General features: G+C 37.1%; 2 protein-coding genes across 2 annotated transcripts; one reads left to right on the top strand and one right to left on the bottom strand.

Annotated features, from left to right (window-relative positions):
• The first annotated feature begins 1,247 nt into the window (after positions 1–1,247).
• On the top strand, positions 1,248–5,979 carry LOC145570464 (uncharacterized). Its single transcript, XM_081629560.1, has 7 exons — positions 1,248–1,541; positions 3,388–3,448; positions 3,535–3,629; positions 3,716–3,749; positions 4,601–4,655; positions 4,751–4,793; positions 5,611–5,979. The coding sequence occupies exons 1-7, from the start codon at positions 1,356–1,358 to the stop codon at positions 5,680–5,682; spliced, it is 546 nt and encodes a 181-aa protein (XP_081485686.1). The 5' UTR covers positions 1,248–1,355; the 3' UTR covers positions 5,683–5,979.
• A 1,146-nt stretch (positions 5,980–7,125) lies between these two features.
• On the bottom strand, positions 7,126–24,161 carry LOC145572237 (putative inactive shikimate kinase like 2, chloroplastic). The gene is made up of 8 exons (XM_081631237.1): positions 23,870–24,161; positions 21,991–22,181; positions 21,716–21,910; positions 20,180–20,241; positions 9,978–10,044; positions 9,776–9,894; positions 9,062–9,238; positions 7,126–7,359 (listed from the first exon to the last, which is right to left on the bottom strand). The coding sequence occupies exons 1-8, from the start codon at positions 24,053–24,055 to the stop codon at positions 7,253–7,255; spliced, it is 1,104 nt and encodes a 367-aa protein (XP_081487363.1). The 5' UTR covers positions 24,056–24,161; the 3' UTR covers positions 7,126–7,252.
• Positions 24,162–24,362: the final 201 nt, after the last annotated feature.

Raw genomic sequence — 24,362 nt, 5'->3', positions numbered from 1 at the left:
ATGAATATTGTTGTAGTTTTAAATGGGGTGTACCAACTATACCTTAGAAATTTCAGGATGGGAATAAGAAGGCCAACATCCACTTGCCTTGCCCCATTAACATCCGATCCTTATTTTGAATTAGGTAAATATTTTGGATAAATGAGAACAATTGCACTGGAAGTAATTGAAACATAATCAACAAAGGAGAACACCTAACATGATAAACGTAACCATCTTTCAAAAATGAAGGGAGAATATGTATGTGTATATATTATACCTGTTTGAACCTATTTTAAAGTAAGAACTTTTTAATACACATATGTTGAAAACATTAATTTTAACTAGGGGGTTTAACGCTACGATGCGTATGATATGGCTAGTCTTTTAAGAAAAATAATCATAGTGGTCATTAATGCTTTACGGTGGCTATGTATATCAATTTATGATATTTTGATGTAATTATTTGCAAAAATAACTTTTTGTTCATGATTAAGGTCTACACATTACTTAAAATGTAAAATAATTTTGAAAAAATCTCTAATTTTAAAATGGTAGGAAAAATACTCTAACTAAGGTACTACTAAACTACAAGTATTCTTTAACATGTTTACAAATTAATTTTAAAAAGTAAATAAATTGATAATTGAGGCCAAAAAATGATGCAAGAGATGGAGAAGATGAATAAAGATAAGAGGATGTGTAATGAAGGAGTTTGGAATTAGGAATTAAAGAGAGGAGAAGTAATGAAACATGATTGAGAGAAGATGAACCAATAGAGGCATACAAAGGAGTGGGAAGGAGAAAGGTCAAAGGTATTAAATTTTAATTGGGGGCAAATTAGTAGACAAACAAAGACGATGATTTTAATATAGTCTTATGACTTTTAACTACCATAATTTTTTAAAATGTACAGCTGAGATGATTTGTTTTTTGATTTATTTTTAATTAGTAATTTTAATTAAAAAAATTATTTTTTTTATTATTTTAGTAATATTTTTATCTTCTAGAAATTATTTTTTAATATTTTCGAAATTCTGAAAAATATATAATAATTAAAAAAAATGATTTTTATCAAAAAATACTAATTAAAAATAAATTAAAAAAAATATTCATAACAGAAAAAAATGATTTTTATCAAAAAATACTAATTAAAAATAAATTAACAAGAAAAATATTCATAACAGTCCATTAGGTCTATGCAAGTTGTAATCTGAATTTGATTTTTTTCAAGTCAAGTCGATCAAAGACACCTCTTTATCTGTGGTAAACAAACCATAGACCTCATCAACACAAATGAAAAGAAAAAAAAAATGAAATTCGAATTCCACTGTTCCAATTCCCTTGGTTTTTTGAGATAGAAAAGTGTAGAACCCATGTTGACGTCGGCTATTTTGGGGGCAAAACCATTGTTATCAGCTCATCATCGAATACGAGCGGTTCAGACTCCTGTTATCAACCCTTCATCTTCTACTTCAATGGCGACACCTTCTCCTAAATGGGCTCAAAAAACCATCACTCTCTCTCCTCACCCTCGTGGCTGTCATCTCATCACTTCCAAGGTTTTTTTTTTTTTTTTTTTTTTTTTTTTTTTTTTTAATTTTTAAATTTTTTTTCACTTCATTTCCTGCTATTTCACTTTCTAGCTCTACTAATTGTTGGAATTGGTGATGTTTTCATCTGAATTTTTAATTTGATTTGCAGATATAATATGATTTTCTTATTAATGTCTGATTGAGCATAAATTGGTTGATTTTAGTAGAAAATTCTCTACATTTCATGCATTTATCAAAATAAAAAAAATTGCGAATGATAATACATATATTTTTTTTAATTTTCATTATTTTCCGTGCGATTATATGAAGCATATTACCATTTTTGATGTTTTCATCTGATATTTTGATTTGATTTGAGAAAATGATTTTCTTCTTAATGTGTGATTGTGCATAAATTGGTTTATTTTAGTAGAAAAAAAAAAATTCTCCATTTACCTGCATTTATCAAAAAAAAAAAAAAAAAAAAAAAAGCAAATTATTACACTTATTATTATTATTTTTTTTTTATTTTCATTATCTTTTGTGCGATTATATGAAGCATATTACCCATTTGTTTTATAGAGATTGAATTAATTTACTGTTAGTTTAATTTAGGTTTAAATCTTTATTATCCCCATTGTTTTGCTTATTTAGCTATGTATTCATTAGTTGTCCATGGAAATTAGAGTTATTTTGGGGCGATTTCGGGTGCATAGAGTTGCCTCAAGAATGGCAACTGTGTTTTGGATGTTTTATTTGCCACCAATGATCCTGAATAGACTTTATTATACACTCGTTAAAAGTTAACTTGTTGCATGTATTAAGAAACGGAGGTAGTACCATTTTTTTTTTTTTTGCGGATATTTGATAAATGACTGATAAGGCTAGAAACTTGTGGTTATTTAAATGGAGGTAAATGATGCTTGATAGTGTCAGAATAGGATATCCCAGTACTGGCAATCAGTTGGGATCTTCACATCCTTATTCAGGTATGCTTGAGAACCTCTCTTGCTCGTGTTAGATAAGCACTTTGCTAGTCATATTCTGTTGATTGTCTAATATCTTCACTAGACTATAAGTGCCTAGTAGATTGGATTTTTCTCTAAATTGATTACATTACACTTACATCATTGAAGTTTTTGCGTTACAACAAAGGCTGTAACAGCAATCTGTAAGGCTTACTTTCTGTTTTTAGTGCTTTAGCTAATGTCTCTATTACCTGCACATACCATACACAATACTTGTTAACTTGTAGGAAATAATTCACTTCATAAAGCTTGAGAAATTATTTCTTTAAGCAATTAGTTGTAGGATTTAACCTGTTGTAAATACGCAGCCCAAAATCGATGCTTGGCCCTTAGGTAGGGATGCTTAGGGAGGAGATGCGGGGGATCAACCCAAGCCTCATCCATATACTTGAGGATGATCATTGCCTCCGTAACAGGTAGTCCATTGTGCACAAGAACAGGCACTTTCTTTTGGGCAGGATTATATTGCAAGAGCAACACACTTTTGTTTTGTAGATCTTCCTCAACATATTCAAACTCTATGCCTTTAATTTTGAGGGCAAGTTTGTCTAGCAAAACATAAGGACTTGCCCATAAACCATGTAGCTTTACTGAACTCTCTTCCTCCATTACAACTACTTTATTAAAGATTTAGCGAGGATTGGATGAGGCTGGAAGGGGAAATATGAAGTTATAATCGATCTTAATTTTTAATTGATATTATCTCTAGAAGTGTTACATGTTAGTATGTCATGTGTCTTGAATTTTAATGGTATATTGTATTTTCCCCTCCACCATTTCCCTTTATTTCACTATATTTCTACATTGGAAACTTATAGTCATAACTATTTTAATGTTTAAATCAGGTTATGAAGGAAATTGGGGAAGACTTGTCTGGCTTCAATTGTGGGCTTGCTCATCTTTTCTGTAAGGGATCCATTCTACATTCGGAAAACTTGCTGTTTATTTGTTGAAATTGCGTTTTTTAAGTTAATGTGCTCGTTTTTTCCTAGTGCAACATACTAGTGCTTCTCTGACCATAAATGAAAATTATGATGATGATGTTCGAAAAGACACTGAGACATTTCTTAACAAAGTGGTTCCGGAGGTCAGTATTCATAAGATAATAGTAACAAGCTCCAGTTGCCATATTGACAGATTGTCTTATCTATTTTTTTTTTAATAATTTTTCAGGGTAGTTCTGCGCCATGGAGGCACACATTGGAAGGTTGGAATCTCGATTGACTGAAAATTTATTATGTTCGAGCCGTCTAGTTTTTCTCTCTCAGTGAGCAATTTGCAATTTTGTATAAATATTATCGTAGGAGTGACCGTTGCATCACTACAAAGTTAGTCTTTGTATAAGGGTGTTGATATGCTAATCATTTAGCAGGTCTATTGGTTTCCTGTTAAACCTATCATGAATTATATGTATGCTCCTGCTTTTAGAACCTGATAACTGGGTTGGAAGCCATTGCTATCAAATATGTCAGTCTGTCAAAAAAGGTTCATGTGAGGCTGAGTAGATGTTTTTGGTGACAGCTAGTCCCCCTTGAGTTAGAAAAAGATTCTATATTATAAACAAGGCCTAGGCTTGAATGAGATCACCACTTGTTAGGTTGCTTCCTACAGAAGCTCTATCAATTGCTGTTTTGCGATTCCCTGATCTTATTTACTACACTGCATTCTTTCAAATCCCAATTCTTTGTTTCCAGTGTCCTTTGACCTCTTGTTTTTCATCAGACCTGTGATGATTTTAATTAAACACATCTCATCTCTTATTAACAGTTTATGTTCTGTCCAGGTTATGGTTTTTTATGTTATTTATTTATTTTATTTTTAATTCATCATGTTTACAGTTTGTTTTGTTTGAGTTTTTTAAATTTAATTTGAACTTGAATGACATATCTATTGTGACAATTTTTCTGTTGTTTGTAACTAGATGATAAGCTGCTGCCTGTTAACTTAGAAGCAACTTTCTGTTATACATAAAATTAGAATGTCAAACATGTTCCTGTATGCACCTTAAATACATGGTTGCTTTGTGCTATAATTTTATTTATTTATTTTTTGCTGTAGGACCTGATGACATGCCTGCACATATCAAGTCATCAATGTTCGGCTGTGAAATGACGTACATATTCCCATACTCTGAGTTTGATTTGTTTGAATAAGTCCTTAAAAAGTTATTGTTTGTGGTTTCTTGTACCTTATTCTTTTCCTTTTTAGGATTCCAATCACTAATGGAACGCTTAACATGGGAACCTGGCAGGTAATTGTGATTATAATCAAGACACTGCATATTTTTCTACAGTTTTAACTTCAACACAAAGTTTTTAACACACCGACCTGTTTTAGTTCCCCGGTTTGACCAAAATGGCACTAAGTTTTAAGGTGTTCAATGAAATAAAATATTGTGTAAGAGATGGGATAGGAGAAAAATAAGTTTTGTTCTTTGATTAGAGGCTATAGCCGTTCTTTGCACTCATCATGCTACTTAGAAATTGAAATTAGTTTTTTGTTGTATTCATGAGGTTGGGTTTTGGAAAAAGAAAACTAGCTACTAAGCCAAGCAAGCTTCTAATTTTTTAATGTCCTTTCAGCTCAATGTATTATTATTGACCTAAGAAAAAACACAAGAACATTGGATAAAGTTGTTTTAAGCAGCTAGTTAATTCTGGTATAGTTGTAAATCAGCATTAAACAAACGCTTGCTTAGTTTTTTATTCTTTAGCCCTATTAATAATTGGCCAACAGTGTACACAGCTTTTGGTGATTTTTGTAGGATAGTATTATAAAGATAGTCGCTTATCTTGTATTGTTAACGATTAGCTTGGAAATTTATCTCCATCCTAAACTATGGCTAATTATAATTGATACCACGTTAGCAACAATAGTTTTGAGCTATTTGCTATTTGTGCTCCAAAGCATTTAATATCATTCCTTTTTGTTAATTTTCCTCAACGAGAATATGAAATAGGGAGTGCATACTATATTTTTCTGTCCATGTAGGATTTGCATGTGACTTGCTGAAAGCCATCTTGTTACTCCTTGAGCCTTGTACTCATTATTTGCTGCTTGTGACCCAGGGAATATGGCTGTGTGAACACCGTGATTATCCAACCCCACGCAAAGTAGTAGTTACACTTAATGGGATGTAGTTGACATCTCAGATTCGTATATTGCTCGAGCTTCAATTACTGCATATGCCATATAGGGCTTTTGCTGATGGACAGAACTCTTAAATGATGGGCTATGTATGTCTCAGACGAATTTGCACCCTATGTCCATCAATTGTAAATTGTTATAATAAATCATTATTAGTCCAAGTGTTTTTTTTTGTGTTCCATGTACACCAAATACTTTTGAATTACAACTTCTGCTTAAATCATGCTTTAAATCTGCATGGAAAATTGCAGTTCATCTTTATTGTCTATGAAATATTGAAATTTTTTTCCTGCTGTGTGTCTGGTGCAATCTGCATTCATTTGGAAAGTTGCAGTTCATCTTTAATGTATATGAAATCCTTTTCCTGTTGTGTATATGGCGCAATCTGAATTCAAATGCCCATAGCTTGCTGCTTTAAGTTCAGCCACGCGCGTGCATGTGCTTGGCAGGTCAGGTGCATCAAGCATGCATGCATTGATGTGTGAATGTGTGATTACGCTTCAGTCACGTACAGATGCATGGTGCAAGTATTGAACTACAGATGCATTGATTTGAAGTTTTGAAAGATAAGAGGGGACAGTAAACAAACACAATTTTCTTTCAACTTCTCAAGGCTTAACTTTATCTTAGTTTCTAGGCTAGGAAGCCTACGTTAAGTTTAATTACTCATAGCGTTGATTAAATTAAACTATTTTTACTATGTTTTCTATTAATTGCAACGTTTGGTATTTCATGATTGACTATACACATGATATATCATTACCCTGTTAGATTATTTTTAAATAAAAAAGTTGATATTTTGAAAGACTAAAATCGTTTATGAACGAAATTTGTCACTACCCGACTTGAATTGAAATTGTATAAACATAAATCGAAAATTAAACAGGCATGTTAATAATAAGAATGAAATCAACCCAACTCGTGAGCCTAATGTACTCGTTTCAAACCAAGTCATTTCAACCCTAGTCAAAATTGACACTGGCACACTGCTAGTGAGTGATATCTTTTAAAGAGATTAACCACCCCCAAGGGTATACCTTGGTTTAAAGGCACTCTAGACCCTAAACAATAGTGTAATTTGCTTTTTTGCATCAATATAAACCTTTGAATATTCTTATAAACATGTGAGTGTAAATCAACACCAATTAGGAAACTCAAAACACTTAATATGAAAAACACAAAGTCTTATATGTGGCTGGCCACACCGTGTGGCAGGGGTTACTTTATTAGTGTAATAGGGGTTACTTGATCAGTGTTAAAGGGGTTACTTCGTCAGTGCTATAGGGTTACTCAGTTAGTGTTATAGGGGTTACTCAATTAGTATTACAGGGGTTACTTGGTCATTTTTATATGGGTTACTTTGTTAGTTTATAAGTGGTCACACGGTGTGGCTAGCCATACACAAGACGGGCTGACAAAAAATTTAAAAACACATATGCTGAACATAAAACTATGAGGGATACCATGATTGTTACAAGCCTTAACAAGCACCCCATGAAGGAGACAACATTTTCAAGTTTAAAATCTACTTTCGGAGGAGCAATTCATCTACAATTCAATCTACTATGCATTAGTAGGCGTATCAGTTGGCGATGAAGGATCCCAACCTGGAGGCTTGATGTTTGGCCAATCTCCACGACACCCTAGTCTTATATATAGACTCTTTTTACCTGAGAAAAAAGACAATTCAAATAAAACAAGACATGGTTAAATTTGTAGCTTCAAAATTTCCTCAAGAAACTAACATAACTTTTTCCCTTATAGCATAAAGAAGAATTATATATAGCATTCGTACAATTGTCCTAGTTTTACGTTCAAGTGATGTTTGTCACTGAAAAGAGCATGTTCAGAAGTGTCATTATCCACAGTGAAATTATCTTTAACATAAATCTTTAGATATGTAACCGATTACACAGACAATCAAGTCACAACTGAAATTAGGGTAGAAGAGAAAGCACATGGCAATTTCAAACAATATTGAATTCATTGAATGTTTTTTCAATATCCATTCTAAATTCAATGTTAACAAAAAAATCATCATCTCCTATCAAAGTTGCCAAATTTTCTTTTCATTTCATCCCAATCTGGTATTCCCATACCATCTGATGTTAACATTTTCACAACTTTCGGAAAACATATTCCTTACCCTATTTAGTTTGAATATTTTTTTAAGAGGTAAGAAAAATAAGGTAAACGTTAAGAACCCCTCCTCACGAGGGGAATTCCTAACGCAATTTAGTTTGAATATTGAATGCTAACAATAAGAAAACTTTAGGAAAATACACACACAACAACCCCCCCCCCCCCCCCCCCCCCCACAAAAAAAAAAAAAAAAAATAAATAAATAAATAAAATGTCAAGCCTGACCACAAATTATACAGCCATAAATTTCAAGATAACATATAATCCCAATACTTTCTGATTATGTCAATTAGATAAGAAAAACATGTCAAGATTAAGGCCTTCTGTATAAGCATGTTATGATTATCCACAAGCCGTATAGCCTATACATCAGAGGAAGACCCAAAGGCAGATGAAGTCGAACAACGATTGAGAGAAAGTCTATAAGTGTTAATTGCTTCACACTAAGAAATATAACTACAACCAGGAAAGAATTTTAGAGTCAATGTCTGGGGACAAATAGAAGAAACACATGACGCAGACCAATTTGTGAACAAAAATGATGGAGTAATAAAGGTAGCAAATCTTCAAAATAAAACATAACACACTACACTAGGTTTATAACCTCATCATATGATATTGGCTAATACACTAATATGACCTCAATCCTTTGTGAGCAAACACCACCACTCTGTTAAGTCACACAAAGCCATACAAGTAACAATGGTGCAATTATGAATTGGGATGAAACAAAGAAATTTCTCTCTAATGGTAAGAGGGAGCACGATAAGGTGAACTTCTCATCCTACACCAAGTTGCTATTATGGGGAGAAAGGTGGAGGCAACGCCAAATCAAAGCTCACATTTAGTAGGAGAATCATTTACTGTAAATGTGAACATGAATCTGGAGGTTAACCAAAGCAGTGTCATGATTTTTTCAAAACCCAGCTCTGTAGCAGTTATAATAAATGAACACCCCTTTATGTCCCCAAAATAAACGCTCACTACTTGTTTATTTCTTTTTGTAAGAAAAACCTGAGAGTTGTTCCAAGCAAAGATACTATCGACAAAATGAAGTTACTACTACGTCCCAAAGCTGAGAAAATGTTTAAGGCGGAAAGAGTAATATAAATCACGCAAGCATTCTTGTTTGATCGGATAGAAAAACTCAACAAGGTCAATCCTCCACTGTTGACAGTATACACTTGTAAATCAACTGAAACAAAATGCAAGAGTTAAGATGACACATACCTGGGAGCTTTTTATCAGATAAAATTAGCTGTTTTAAAGCACTCAAGGAAGCCTGGGCCACAGCTTTGGCATAACAAGCATCCCAACTGTCAAACTTGACTACAACATCTGCTTTTGAATAAGATTCAGAGCCTTCATAGACTTGCTTTTTTGCCTCTTCTTTGGCTGAATATTCATCTGCATTAAAGGTCAGACAAAATTAGATATAGAGTTGATAAAGTGTAATGACAGACACCGACCTATGTGCCTTGGTTTATAATTCCAGTAATCAGCTATTCTTCAAGTTTCTACTATTGATTCTCAGCCTCCTATATTCACATAGAGACGTAAGAGTAATGCAACGAAAGTTGGATTTGTTATAAGCTATTTATGTTGGTATTAGGAGCATTTTTATTATGTATTTATGGGTTAAAGAAAAGAAGGGTAAAAAGGTTACAGGGCAAGAGAAGAGGGTGGTCTCTGGTCAGACATCTGCTCTCCAATTATACTGGTCACAACAACTGACTTGTCAAAAATTAAATAAAACTCCGACACTTTTTTCTGCTTCAATAAGAAGTTGAGGTAGACACCAGAACTAAAATTGATAAAAGTTAAATAAATGAAGAGGATCTGTGCAGATGACCACAGGAGATATATACTTGGGTCACGCTGCTGACCCATCCATTTTGGAATAATGCTTTGATGTTTTTGAATTCAAATTTCAGATTGAAGTACCTGTTGCTGCAGATTGTGACAACCAGACTGTAAATCCTGCATAAAGATGCCGCCATTTGTCTGCTCTTCCAGCAGCTCCATGCTTGCCACCTAATGTTGCAACAACAGCTCGAACATGGCTGTGAAACCATGAAATCATAAAGGGGAGCTTCTCACAAATATAAAACATAACAAAAAGGTCTTGCTTATGCTTGAAGTTTACCTACTAAGACTCTCTAAAACTGCTGCCTCTGCTTCTGCCACAGCATCAGATCCGTCTGTATTCACCCCTGGATTTGAAAGCAGTTATTGATTCACTGCTAGATCAGGATAATGTAACAATTCATACGTAAGCTATTACAATTAGTATTTTTTTACCACACCTTTACCTACTTCCATACCACCAAAAGGTAAGTAATTAAAAATAAAATTATCAGTGAAGAACTATAAAATTGAATGCAGTATGATAGAAGTATACCGCAGCACTAAAGGCGGCATGAGAACTGACAAACAATGCAGCTGGAGGTGAACGTAAGCAACTAGAGTCTAGATAAAAGGCACAGCAAGTAGACAAATGGAAACAGTAGTATTTTTAAAAAAAAAATGATTTAATGAATAGCGACTTCATTTTGGAAGCCCTCAATGTTCAAACTCTTGTAATGTATTCTAGGCTAAGCAATAGACTGAGCATCCAATGTTCTGTTAGAGCTCAATCTTGAACTATGTAGCATATAATGACTTTGGGACTAAAGATCGGATTCATTCAAGAAACAGGAAAACCTCAATTCCCAGCCAATTTTGGGCTTCATTAACATGGAAACAGTTGGGATTTCGGAAATGCCTAGGATATCTCAAACGAGGACAGGTCCCGGAGGATTATGTGATTTCTAGATCTTTTAATAGCTTAATTACGTATGCTAAACATTTAGAAGAATTAGGACTGGCTTACTATAAGAGGTAAGCTTTGCAAAGTGGGTGATGGCGTATGGAAACAATAATGCTCAAGAACTTATTTGTTAGGTCATCACTCATCTACATATAATTATATATTAAAGCTCATGGCTCATGGTGTAAATATTTTTAAAGGGTTGTTTGGTTCACACTAAGAAAAGGAAAAGAAAAAGAAAACAAGAAGAAAGTAATCGAGAATGAAAAATTGCTTTTGTTTGGTTCGAGGGATAATGAAATACAAAAACCCTTGCTATTAAGCCCTCTTCCACCCCCCCCCCCCCCCCCCACGTCTTTCATAGAATGGTGATGCAAGGGTGTTGGTGGCTGGAAGTTCTAAAGAGGTAGTGGTGTTGGGGTACCTACAACAACAACAAAGCCTTAGTCCCAAAATGATTTGGGGTTAGTGTCATGGACCCAAGTCAACCGTGGATGGTGTATTCGAGGCGCAGGAAAGGGCGGCAGCAGCAACAAACATAGGGAAGGCATTTCTTTGCAATGTGCCAAAAACAATTAAGAAGAATGGAGGAAAGAAGAGCAACCATCTTTAGCTGTGTTCATTTATGGTTTTTCTAATTTAGTAAAGTAGTCACATGTACTCTCCCCAAGGTCAGCCCTGACCATTAGTATAAGAATGGTAGTATGAATTTGCAAAAGTTATCCAGAAATTTGTAAGGCAAACACTAGAGAGTTGCAACCTCAAGTTGCTTGGAGATTTATGGCCTCAAGCTACTACCACCATCACTTGTAATCCTTTGATTAATTAAATGAACAATCAGTCCTTTTAGTAATTGGAGTGAATTCAGTTAAAACAAACCCAATCTATTACAACTTGGTATCAGAGCACGTTCGATCATGGCATCCAACAACACGCAGCGGATTGATGCAGCCGAAGCTGAGCTCACGACGCTAGGAAATTAGATGTGTGCTGCGGAGAACCACTCCCCGTCATCGAAGGGAAGCTGAGCACCCAGGAGGACTCACTCACCCGGGTAGTGGCAGCAGTGAAAGTGGCCGTGGAAGAGGAGCGCAAGAAGGCCGACGAGGCCTTAGCCGCTACCACCGCCAAACTAGAAGAACGGCTGGGGCGTTTTCGTAGGGCACAGACGTTCAGGCAACAGCGGACCGAGAACGGCTAGAGAAGTTGGGAGAGGAGGCCAAGGAGAACACAAAGTTCCGAGAGGAGGTGCATGCGGCCCTGGCTGAACGGTTGATTCTCATACCACCGCCGGTTATTAATGTTGACGAAAATGCTAGCCAATTAAACGGAGAGGACGAAGTCCGGACACCTGTAGGAGGGGGTTTTGGCATGCCTGAGTGGAGGAAGAGAGACCCACGCGGATCGGCGGAGGAAGGCGGCAGAGACGGTGGCCGGTGGAAACATAAGAAACTGGATATGCCCACGTTTGAAGGGAAAGATCCCGACAATTGGGTGATGAGGGCAAGAACGTACTTGGACTTTTACAAGTTGACAGAGGAAGATAAAGTGTCGGCGGCCGTGGTGGCGATGGACGGCTCGCAGCTGCAATGGTATCACTGGGAGAACAAGAGGAGACCTTTTGTGGGTTGGGTAGACTTGAAGGATCGCCTGCTACGAGAATTCCGGCCTTCTAATGCCGGCAACCTCCACAAGCAAGCGGCTCGCCGTGACTGAGTTGACGACCGTGGAGGAGTACCGACGTAAGTTCATCGAACTCGCTTTTCCATTAGAAGACATTCCAGAAAGTTTAATGCTAGGGCAGTTTGTGAATGGATTGAACGACGAAATTAAGGCGGAATTGAGGTTGTTAAATCCTGTGAACTTGGAGAGAGCCATGGATTTGGCTGGGCGTATAGAGGAAAGAAATTGAGTAAATGGAGGAAAAAGGGGGAGCTTAGGGTCGTGGAAGGCAGGAACAAGTCAGGTGGGCCCAGCCTAAACCAATACAACGGGTCGGAGTAGTGGGGTCCTAATACAGTCCTATGGGCTACCCACTGCCCCTCCCAACCGAGCTTGGCCACGGGCCCCGGAGTCTCAAGGCTCCATTAACATGGGCCGGCCAGTGCGTCTCAACAATTGTCCAAAGCCAGTATAGGGCCCAGAAGACTCACGGAAAGTGAACTCCAAGAAAAACGAGCCAAAGGACTTTGTTTTCGTTGTGACGAGAGATGGGGAGTTGGGCACCGTTGCAAGAGAAAGGAGATGAGTGTCTTAAATGCCGGGGGGCAAAGAGGAGAAGAGGAATGCAAGCTACTTGGAGGATACGGAGGAGTGGGAGGAACCCGAGCCTAGTGTGGAGGTTTCTCTATGTTCGGTAGTCGGAATCTCCAACCCGAAGACAATGAGACTCAAGGGGGTGGTTAAGGAAGTGGTAGTTATGATAGACTCGGGGGCAACCCATAATTTTATCTCCACCACTATAGTGGAGGAACTTCAAATTCCACTCACGAAGGGGGGAGAATTCGGAGTTTCGCGTGGCAAAGGGGTGTGCCAGGGAGTTCGGGTCAAGTTGAACGGGGGAGTACGGTGGTGGAAGATTTTCTCCCACTTGGTCTAGGCAACTTCGACATCATACTAGGAGTTCAATGGTTGGAGAAGCTCGGGGCGGTCACCACGAATTGGAAGACGCATGAGATGCGGTTTACGGTAGCTGGAGTACCACCGATACCGATGAAACTCACCGAAGATCCGACCTTGGAAGCGACTCTTATTTCACTTGAGGCTATGTTTCTGACCATTAGCAAACAAAGAAGTGGGCTATGGGTGGAAGTCAACCAGATTCAGCAGGCCCATGAAGATGAGGAGTGCACAAGTGGGCCTTGTCAGAAGGATGGGCCGCCAGAATACTTAGGGCTTATCTTAAAGAAATTTGAGAAGGTCTTTCACTTACCAAGTGGGCTACCACCTTCTAGAGGCAATGAGCACGCAATTGTCATGAAAGAGAGTCGAGACCCAGTTAGTGTAAGACCGTACCGGTACCCCCAAATTCAGAAAGACGAGATAGAAAGGTTGATAAGAGAAATGCTAGAAGACGGGATAATTAAGCCTTCAAGAAGTCCGTTTTCGAGCCCGCTAGTAAAGAAGAAAGACGGATCGTGGAGGTTTTGTGTCGATTATTGTGCTCTCAATCGGGAGACCGTGGTGGATAAATATCCAATTCTGGTAATTGAAGAGCTCTTAGATGAGCTCCATGGTGCGGCGATTTTCTCGAAATTGGATTTAAAATCCGTTTACCATCGAATTTGAGTCAAGGCCGAGGATACCTACAAGACGGTTTTCCGTACCCATGAAGGGCATTACGAGTTTCTCGTTATGCCTTTTGGATTAACCAACGCCCCGGCAACGTTTCAATCTCTCATGAATGATATCTTTAGGCCATTCCTAAGGAAATTTGTGTTAGTCTTCTTTGATGATATATAGCAAGAATGAGAGTGAGCACCAAGAACATTTGCAACAAGTGCTCATCAAGTTGGCAGAACATGAACTTTATGCTAACTACAAGAAGTGTGAGTTTGGAAGTCAAAGGGTGGCCTACTTGGGTCTTATAATCTCACGACAGGGGTTGCAATGCACAATGAAAAAAATCAAGGTCATCCTTGATTGGCCAGCCCACAAAACCTCAAGGAATTAAGAGGCTTTCTAGGCATGACGGGCTACTATCGTAAATTCGTAGCCTACTACACTCAAGTGGCCGGGCCCCTAACCGCACAACTCAAAAAAGATGCGTATGGGTGGTCCGAGGAAGCGGCAAAAGCTTTTGAAAAGCTTAAAAAGGCCATGACTACCGCCCCGGTTCTTGTTATGCCCGATTTTAGGAAGGAGTTCATCCTTGAAACCGATGCTTCCAGTTATGGACTAGGAGCGGTTATAATGCAGGAGGGGCGTCCGATTGCTTACTATAGAAAGCTCTTGGGAGTACGGGCTCAATCTAAGTCCATTTATGAGAAAGAACTCATGGCAATTTGCCTAGCTATAGTCAAATGGAGACACTATTTATTGGGTCGTCATTTTATAGTTCGCACCGATCAACAAAGTCTTCGCTCCATAACACAACAAAATGAGGTGGGCAATGAGTATCAATGTTGGATGAGGAAATTGGTGGGGTTTGATTTCGAAGTTCAATACAAACCCGGGGCTTCCAACCGGGTGGACGATGCCTTATCTTGGAAGCAATGCGATTTGAGTACTATGTTGAGTACTCAAAACATCAACTGGGAAACATTGAATAAAGAAATTGAAGAAGATGAGTGGATCGTAGAAATTAAAGGGGGTCTGAAGCCTAATGATTTTACTTTAGTTAAGGGGCAGGTGCAGTATAAAAGAAGAATTGTTCTCCCTAAATCAGCAAGCATCATTCCTAGGTTACTACATGAGTACTACAACACACCAACAGAGGGCCACGATGGCGAAGTGAAGACCTATCTCCGGGGGGCGGCCGAATGGTATTGGCCGGGGATGAGAAAGACGGTGGGTGAGTACGTTGGGGCGTGCAATGTTTGTCAGCGAAACAAGGTTTTGCAGAAAAGTCTGGCTCTGCCGGTGCCGGCGGCCGTGTGGGAAGACGTGTCCATGGATTTTATAGGACTTCCTTTATCAAAGGGGGTAGATGTAATTTTGGTGGTTGTCGATAGGTTCTCGAAATATGCGCACTTCTTGGGGCTGAAACACCCTTTCACTGCCCTAAAAGTGGCGGAGCTTTATGTGAAAGAAATAGTCAGGCTGGCAGGTTTCCCTCGTTCATTGTTTCCGACAGAGATCGAGTTTTCTTGACAAGTTCTAGAACGAGTTGTACCGTTTGCAGGGCACGCACTTACAGAGAAGGACGTCCTACCATCCTGAATCGGACGGACAGACTAAGATCGTGAAAAAGAGTTGAGGTTTACCTGCCAGCCAAAGGGGTGGACACAATGGTTTTCCTCGCAGAGTATGCATATGATACCTCCCCACAGTGGTTTATGGTCGAGATCCGCGTAGGCTACTGAAGGTGGGCGTTCGCCAGACTCCGATGGGGTCCCTGGAGGAGCAGCTCCGAGAGAGAGATTGTATGCTCGACGAATTGAGGCTGAATTTAATCCGGGCACAGCAAGTCATGAAGAAGAATACGGCAAACACCGCCGCGAAGAACACTTTGAGGTGGGGGATGAGGTGTTCCTAAAAATTCGTCCTTACCGGTAGCGTTCACCGGCCAAACGACCCTTCGAGAAGCTAGCAACCCGCTTCTACGACCCTTTCAAAGTACTCCAGCGCATAGGCTAGGTGGCATACAAGCTAGACTTACCTAGTTCGTGTAAACTACATCCCACCTTCCATGTCTCACAATTAAAGAAGGCGACAGGGATTAGCACCACCGGCCAAACTATCCCAGAACAACTCATTGCCAACTTGGAACTGATTTGTCGAGCCCGAGCAATTGTTAGATGTCCGCAAGCGCAGGGGAAGAAACACAGTGGTTCTAGAGGTTCTCATTCAATGGTCCGGCTTACCGGCTTTCGAAGCCACATAGGAGGATTATCAAGCCATAGTGGATCGTTTTCCATCCTTCCACCTTGAGGACAAGGTGAAACTTTTTTTTGGGGGGGGGGGGGGGGGGGGAGGAAGTATTGTCATGGACCCAAGTCAACCGTGAATGGTGTATTCGAGGCGCAGGAAAGGGCGGCAGCAACAACAAACATAGGGAAGACATTTCTTTGCAAAGTGCCAAAAACAATTAAGAAGAATGGAGGAAAGAAGAGCGACCATCTTTAGCTGTGTTCATTTATGGTTTTTCTAATTTTAGTAAAGTAGTCACATGTATTCTCCCCAAGACCATTAGTATAAGAATGGTAGTATGAATTTGCAAAAGTTATCCAGAAATTTGTAAGGCAAACACTAGAGAGTTGCAACCTCAAGTTGCTTGGAGATTTGTGGCCTTAAGCTACTACCACTATCACTTGTAATCCTTTGATTAATTAAATGAACAATCAGTCCTAGTAATTGGAGTGAATTCAGTTAAAACAAACCCAGTCTATTACAGTTGGCTAACATGAACCATCATCAAGAACTGTCCATAAAGAAATTTGACAAAGAAAGAAAAAAAAACAATGAAAGTGGACGAAAAACAAGAAGAAAGGGTGATGGGGTACCTCAAAAGTAAGTATGATTCATTGATACAATGTTTCCTAGGGGTGGTACGCATGATCCCATCAACGACGCAACTAATACCTTAACTACAAAGGCAAATTCAAAAAGCTGAAAAGGAAAGAGAGGGACATGCAAATTTCTAAGCATCTATGTTCCTTTACGATGAAATTCATGGAACGGTACAAAAGAGTTGGAAACTTGGATATTAATGTGTCAAATTAATGGTATTAATTATCAAAGATACTTCACTAGAAAAGCAATTTCAGCAACAAAAGTCATCAAGTAACAGAAAATTAAAGAAGATATTGATACTAGCCTACTAGGAAACAAAACTTTTCCTCAAATATTTGGATATAATTGACACCATTTCCAAAAATTTATTCTTGTATCTCAGACAAAATTACCCGCTAGTAGCCCCTTATTTTGATCATTGTTATCTAGATATGAAACATAAATATTCAATGCTGGAAAATAGGAGTAAATCAAGTTTTTCTCTTCTCATTTGTAGAGTGAATGGCCATGAAAGGCTGGATTGAGTTTCATTTCAATCTTTTAAGTAGCATATATAACTTGCATTGTGATTCAAAGGAAAAGGGCAGCTTGATGTGTATAAAGGAAGCAAGCATTGGTAGTGTCATAAGTAGGGGTGAGAATAATAGGGTACCTTGTTAAAATTCTTGGAACCGGAATCGGAACCTATTGTAACAAGTTCCTCAATTTGGAAGCCGAAACTAGAACCGTTCCGATTCAGCCTTTTAATATACTTAATAACTTTTTGTAAATAATTTTAAAAAATCCGGGTCATCACAAATTTATAATGCATACAAGAATTACAACTCGCGAAACAACAAACCAAAACCAGTTGTTTACCAAATTATATTTGTTATTTTTAAAAATTGGGCTTGAATTGATGTATTATTTTAAAATTAAGTGATATCTTTTATCAAGGGTCCCTATAGGTTCCGGTTCCAAAAAATTGAGAACCTACTGGAACCAAAACCTCGTGTCTAAGTTCCAAGTTCCTGAACCTACGGTTTCTAACAGGTTCCGGTTGCAATTGAGGGTACCCTTATTTTTTGCTCACCCCTAGTCATAAGTGATTTTAAAGCGATTTACAGCATAAAATCAAGTATGCAATGATATACTTTGGCGTCATGATCAACCACGCACGCTTACCCTAACCTATGCATCAATCATTAAAGAGTATTCCATCATGGACAGACTCACAGACCAATCAAATTCTTAAATTAGAGGGATGCAAGATTACATCAGAGAGTTAGAGAAAGGTGGTGTTGCTTGAGAGAAAATGTGCTTACTAGAGTAGCTGGTAGTTGGGCTATAAAAGATCTCAGCAAATGGAATATAATGTTCTAAGTTTTAAAAAATAAAAAAGATTAAGCTAGGGTAAGATAAAAAAAAAAAACTGTCATAGCAGCGTTAGGAATTTGGACAATTTGCCATTAGAAGTATATCTCTTGGGTGATGAACAAGCTCAAAAATTGTAGGGAACTAGATCACATGATTGGTTGATGACATAAGATAACACAGGGCTTTTTCCTATTCTGATAATGTATGAGCTGCTCAGTGGTTCCTCAGTGAAAGTGGATAAAGAGTAGTAGCTCGTAAATAACAAGACTAGCCCTAAGAGTCACTTCTGGCTTGCATTGCAATACTGGTTGCCTACTACAGATAAAATCTTGAATTGGAACACAGCTTTCCACCAGTAAATACACTACAGCAATTTAGAAAGGTTTATTGTAGCTGTTGGGTTAAACGAGGGAGAGAGAGACCGAAAATGACTAGGTTGGAAGGAGTTAGGAAGGATATGAAGTATATGGATTTGCATGAGAATAAGGCATTTAATTGTAAGGGACGGAGGAGGAAGATTTTTGTGGACGACTATACAAAATAATCACTTTTGGTTCATGAAGCCAACCCCACTTATGGGATTAAGGCTTTGACTGATTGATTGATAGATTGATATTGTAGCTGTTGGGTTACATTAGACCAGTATATGATTGTACTGCTGAGATTAGCAGCTACAAGGTCTTGTACAAGCTCTCAACAGTACCTCATTAAAATTAGCGGATTACATAGCCGCAGCAAAATGAGAAAGCATTCACAGATAAGATGAGAGTGTTTATTATTGTAATGGAGGGCTCTGCATTTTGAAATTAGTGACGGCAAACAGTGGATTTTTCAGTTCTTTGTGGCCAGAGCTGTGGTCTTCTGAGTTAGCATATGGGTCTGTAAATTTCCTTATCAGTTAGGGTATACATACATGAATGTTCTAAAACACTTTCATCAATGCTTAGGACTTCTTACTACTTTCTGTATAATAGTGAGTCGCGGAAATTGTTCAATGCTCGAAGAAATTATATGAGTTCTAAGTGATGATGAGTGAATTAGATTCTATAAGCTTGTAATACTTGGTGATAAATAAAAAAAAAGTAAAAAAATAATTCCAATGCAAAAAATTTTATGACTGTCCTGCTTTGACTGGTATTAGACCCTGGAGGACAGCTTTACGATCCTTGACACGTATATTTTCCATTCTTTTTAAGTTGCAACACGATCCTTAATAAATTTTATAATAGCTGTAACATTACATTTTTTGGCTTCGGGGTCTCTCTATCTCTCTCATCACAAGGGGTCCCTCTTCAATCTCTCTCAATCTCTTTCCTTGTCCCATAGGATCCTAAAATAGGTGCCTTTCACCCAGGTTACAACTAATATAGAATGGAGGAATACGGGAATTAGATTTTACATAAGGCTAGTTATGTAAAAGGCATAACTGGAGTGAAATCTATAATTTAGGAGAAATAAAAAATGTATACTTGCATTTTCTGAACTACTAAAAGGAGTGTATTATAAATTTAAATTTATAACAGGGGAATTTACAAATGTTAATTTGGACAGGACAAAGTAGTACATAACTGGATACTTTTACAAAGTTACAAGCACAATAGAGAGAGTATCTAATTTCTCATATCCAACACAAGTAGAGCACTTTCATGTGTAAAAACCATAACTCTTCCTTTAGTCAGAACCACGGAAACATCTATATCTTTATCTTTTTTTTCCAAAAGACGTAGCCATCCACAATACTCTGCCACGTGTCACTCAGAAAACATTTTTAAAATTTACCACCCTTGAACACATACCTTAATAACCTACATTTATTGTACTACCATTGAAGTAAATTTAATTGCATTGGTAGATTTCCGAGAAACAAATAAAAAACCAAGAATAATTCACCAGACCACTCAAAGCACATTTGTATAACAACAGAGTGAACAGCAGTGTGCAAAAATTATGGAAAACTCTTTTTGCAATCCAATCCAATATATAGCAACACCAGAGATGTGTAAACTTACAGGACTCTATGCTTTGCTTTCCAAATGTTTCCAGCAAGCCTTTCGTATCAAGTGGTGTATACCTGATTAGAACTCATGTATATAAAACTTATAATACTTTTAAAAATTAGATAAGTATAAGGAAGATAGCAAAATCTGTGACAAAAGGAAGAAAGTACAGAAATAGTGAGGCAGGATGTAGAACAATACTGATGCTAAACCATAATTTTTCCAACATTGTTCTGCATCTTGGAACTCAAACCTCAGTGCATACAATAATGTGACCCTAACAACTGTGGTCTTGACTTATTCGGCATTATAGTATCTAAACTATAATGCAATTTATATGACAACTATTATTCTTTGTGGAATTATATTGTCCTTATCATTTGTGTCACTCATTAATTCAGAAGACATGAGAGTTCTAAGATTATTAAAGGAATTCACCATCCTCCTAACTAAGAGAGAACATCAAAATTCAAATGCATCTTATTATAAACATCCACAAGATCTTTAACTGAAGCCATAAACCTCAGTTCAAGGCTTTGATTTATAAATTAACCCTTCAACTTAAATTTAACAACCGAAAAAACAAAGTGTCGTTTACTTGATAATAGAGGAAGACTTGATATTCAACAAACATTTAAAATTTTTATCAAACATTATTTAGTTACGTGGGCTTAACAGAACCATTGATCCTTAGCTACCAGGGAACATAAAGGCAAAAATTAAGAATTGAGAAGATTGTAACCTGTCCAATATAATCTTCAAAACCCAATTCTATTCCCATTACAAACATAGCACACAAGAGGAATTGTCAACAAAAACATCCTAGCTTATTATGCATACATTTTGTTCTTGATAAGGAATGCAGCTTGCAACAGAATCTACCTACAAATTCCACACCAAGACGAATGTGTTGTACAGCAAAGGCAAGTCTTTGCTCTCCCTGTCTTCATGGATACCAAACAGATGTAGTCCTCCTCTCTTTCACCATTTAAGACCAATAAATTTTTTTCGAAAGTATATTCAAATTTCAAAGTTTACGCAGCACGCAAAAAGATCATAAAAAAGGTGTATAACATGAAAGGATGTCGAAAACATTTGTAGAATGAGGGTAATTAACATTTAACACCCCAAAAATAAAAGGATTATTGTAGGAATTTTTGAGGTACATCTTAAAATTACCCTCACTTCTGAGAAGCGGAAATTTATGACAGAATTAGGACATCCTTAATCCTCACCCCTCTTCCCTACCCCCCCCCCCCCCCCCCCTCCTCTGGGAATAATGAATTTCAAATCCTAACTATCGTCTGATAAAGAAAGCAAGAAAAGAGGCTAATCACATATGACTGGAACCTAAACTCTAGGAATAATCTCAATTATAAAGCACCTCAAAAGATACTGGGTTTAACCTTCAGTATACGATCAGTTCGTTTCCAATAAATTTATCCTATAAAATCAGGACATATACACAAGTCAAACAACAAAGCTAGTTCAATCCGTCAATCCTACATATTTATTAAAAAGTATTTTCCTGGAATGTGAGGATCATACCGAAGACCAACTGCAAGCTCTTCAGCAACCTTCTGATTGATCTCTGTGGAATCACCAACTATATAGATTGATGTCCCTTTGAGAAGTTGAAAGACACCAGTACTAAGGGATTCCCAGGATTCCATTATATCAGGCCACTTGAGCTCCTGGTCTTGTTTCCTCAAGTTGATAACCAATTGGTCCTCATCAAGATACCTGACACAAATATTAGAGCTTAAGGGTGGCCAGAAGTGGAGTGTTCAAAGAACATAAGCATGCAAAGATTATATTTCTACCATATAGTTTCCCCAGGTTTAATCCTGTCATAGAGCTGTTTAGTTTCCATCAGTGTTGTGATGGATCCAGGTTTCTTTATTCTTACAGCCAAGGAACTTTCATCAACGTCCACCTGTATTTCTTTAGAACTCTGCACCCCTATATCTTTTAGCAACACTCTTAGCTCCAAATCGGAAGATCCGTCAGAAAACTGCATTATGTTTCACTTCCAAAGGTTTTCATGTTAGCATTTAGATGGGGGCAAAAAAAATTGGCTGTTAAAATATTAGATAGTAAGCCTCATGTTAAACTATCAAAATCTAACACCCAAGAAAAGGGGGAAAACAATAATAATTAATAAATCTATAGTTGTCACTGTTAACACTTTAACACACTTATGGTTGTGTCACAGGTGCAAAGAGATGACTACTAAAATCTCCAAAATAAAATCATTCTTTGTCTAATTTCTCCGTAATTTCTACTAGTTTAGCTTCTAGGGTAGAGGTAAGGAGCAATGATCCAAGTCCACTAGTAAAATGAATTATAATAAAGTTAATAAGTGGTAGTACAATGGGGTGAAACCGATTCCAGAAGATGCATTAAATCCAGAAATGAACAAATATACAGGAACGGTTTTATTATATACTTTCTAAGAAATATAGAGTACCAAATGCACTCCTTTGGGGATGAGCCTATCAGTCTATCACCATAAACAAGATAGTGTGAAGGACCAAATAGAGAATTGGTAAGGCAGATATATACAATAATTCACCAACCCAAACCAAGACAAGTGACCCCTTGAACCAAGCAACGAAACGAGAATATGTAGAAAGCATAGTAATGCCCTTCATTAACACACTATTTGATGTAATTATGCCCAAAAACATTACAAGTCTTTGAGATGACAGCTTTATTATTAATCAGAACTCAGTGATGGCTCATTTCCTAATGAGTGTATCCTTTTCCTTAGCTAACAGCATACCAGTTGTGAAATTCATTCTCAAAAATCAAATGTGTATTCTTATTTCATCCATCATTTTTTTAATCGTAATGTTTGTAGTTTCATCCTTGCCAAAGCACATCTTATAACATTAATGTCTTTAATCTATTAGTAATAATCATAAAATTGATATTTTAAAAGCTTATATAGAGACGAGTCAAACAATATTCCACGACGATAATTTTCCTAATGTATAAATCATAAAAGATGGTCAAACAAGTGTATTAGAAGTGTAATATTCCAAATGTTACGTTTAAGAAAAAGAACCGAGGAAGTACGGAGTATTAAAAAATTCTATGGACACATAGATTATACAATGTTAAGGTCTAACAAGAAAATAACAGTTAATAGCTAACCCACAATTTTCAAGCAATCACCCATCCATTCATTCCAGTGTGCAGCATTCATGTCAGACCAACTAATCCAAAACCACGAATTCCAAACACCATATGCTTTGAGCAATCCCGTAACAGTAATCTTTCCATTTCAAGATAGAGGGAGCCCCAATTTATCTCATTTATAAACATTTTTCGTTTATCAACCGCCATAACATTTTGGGGTAAAAATGGGTTAAACCGCTAACAACACTAGGAAATAAAGTTGGATTATATCTTTTAATATTACAAACTACACAATTATACTTACCATCAAAACTATTCAATTTCTAGTTTCCACCCTGATATTACCTTTATTGTAACCATTACAATTATAAAATCTTTCTCACATAAAAAACTCAATACTAAATTCTTTGTCGTCAGATATATCAAAGTGAAATAAAAATAATATTATTGCCACAAGCACAATTGCAAATACATTGCGAAATTATACCATACACTCGAGAGCACGCTGGCTCGAAAACAAAATAAAAAAAAGGTGTCTTAAATAGGAAAAGAAAGTACCTCGTAGTGGGTGGTATTGTTAGGTTCCATGGAAATACTTTGGCAGGAAAGAGGGGTGAGTCTTGTTGAAAATCGGCCATTAAAATGTGGTGAAAGAGGGAAAGAAAAAGAAGACGAGCGTAAAGATTTGAATGGAAATGGTGTTGAGAACGGATTACACAAACAAGAATAACAAGTTAAAGCCATTCCCTTCTTCAATCTCTCTATTTTGTTTGAGTTTAACAAGTTCTTGATATACTGCAGTTCCGGTTGATGCTAGATTTTCCACAGAGAAGATAAGTTAGGACTGGTGCGGTTTTTGTAAATGTATAAAGTACAATAGAAAATGGGTCAAAAAAAGGAAAAATTGTCATAATTAATCTTGACTTTACTATCCGCCTACATTAATCACAATTTCAGCTTATTCACTATCACTCTTAACTTTATACCCTATTAATTTTTATCACCCTCAAGTGACTTGAAATCGATTGAAAAGATTAACCTTGCTGACTTA

Source organism: Chenopodium album, chromosome 12, assembly GCF_948465745.1.
Source record: "Chenopodium album chromosome 12, dcCheAlbu1.1, whole genome shotgun sequence".
In the NCBI taxonomy this organism is placed as follows: domain Eukaryota; kingdom Viridiplantae; phylum Streptophyta; class Magnoliopsida; order Caryophyllales; family Amaranthaceae; genus Chenopodium; species Chenopodium album.
The sequence above is the reverse complement of the archived record's forward strand: the minus strand, read 5'-3'. Positions and strand labels throughout refer to the sequence as shown.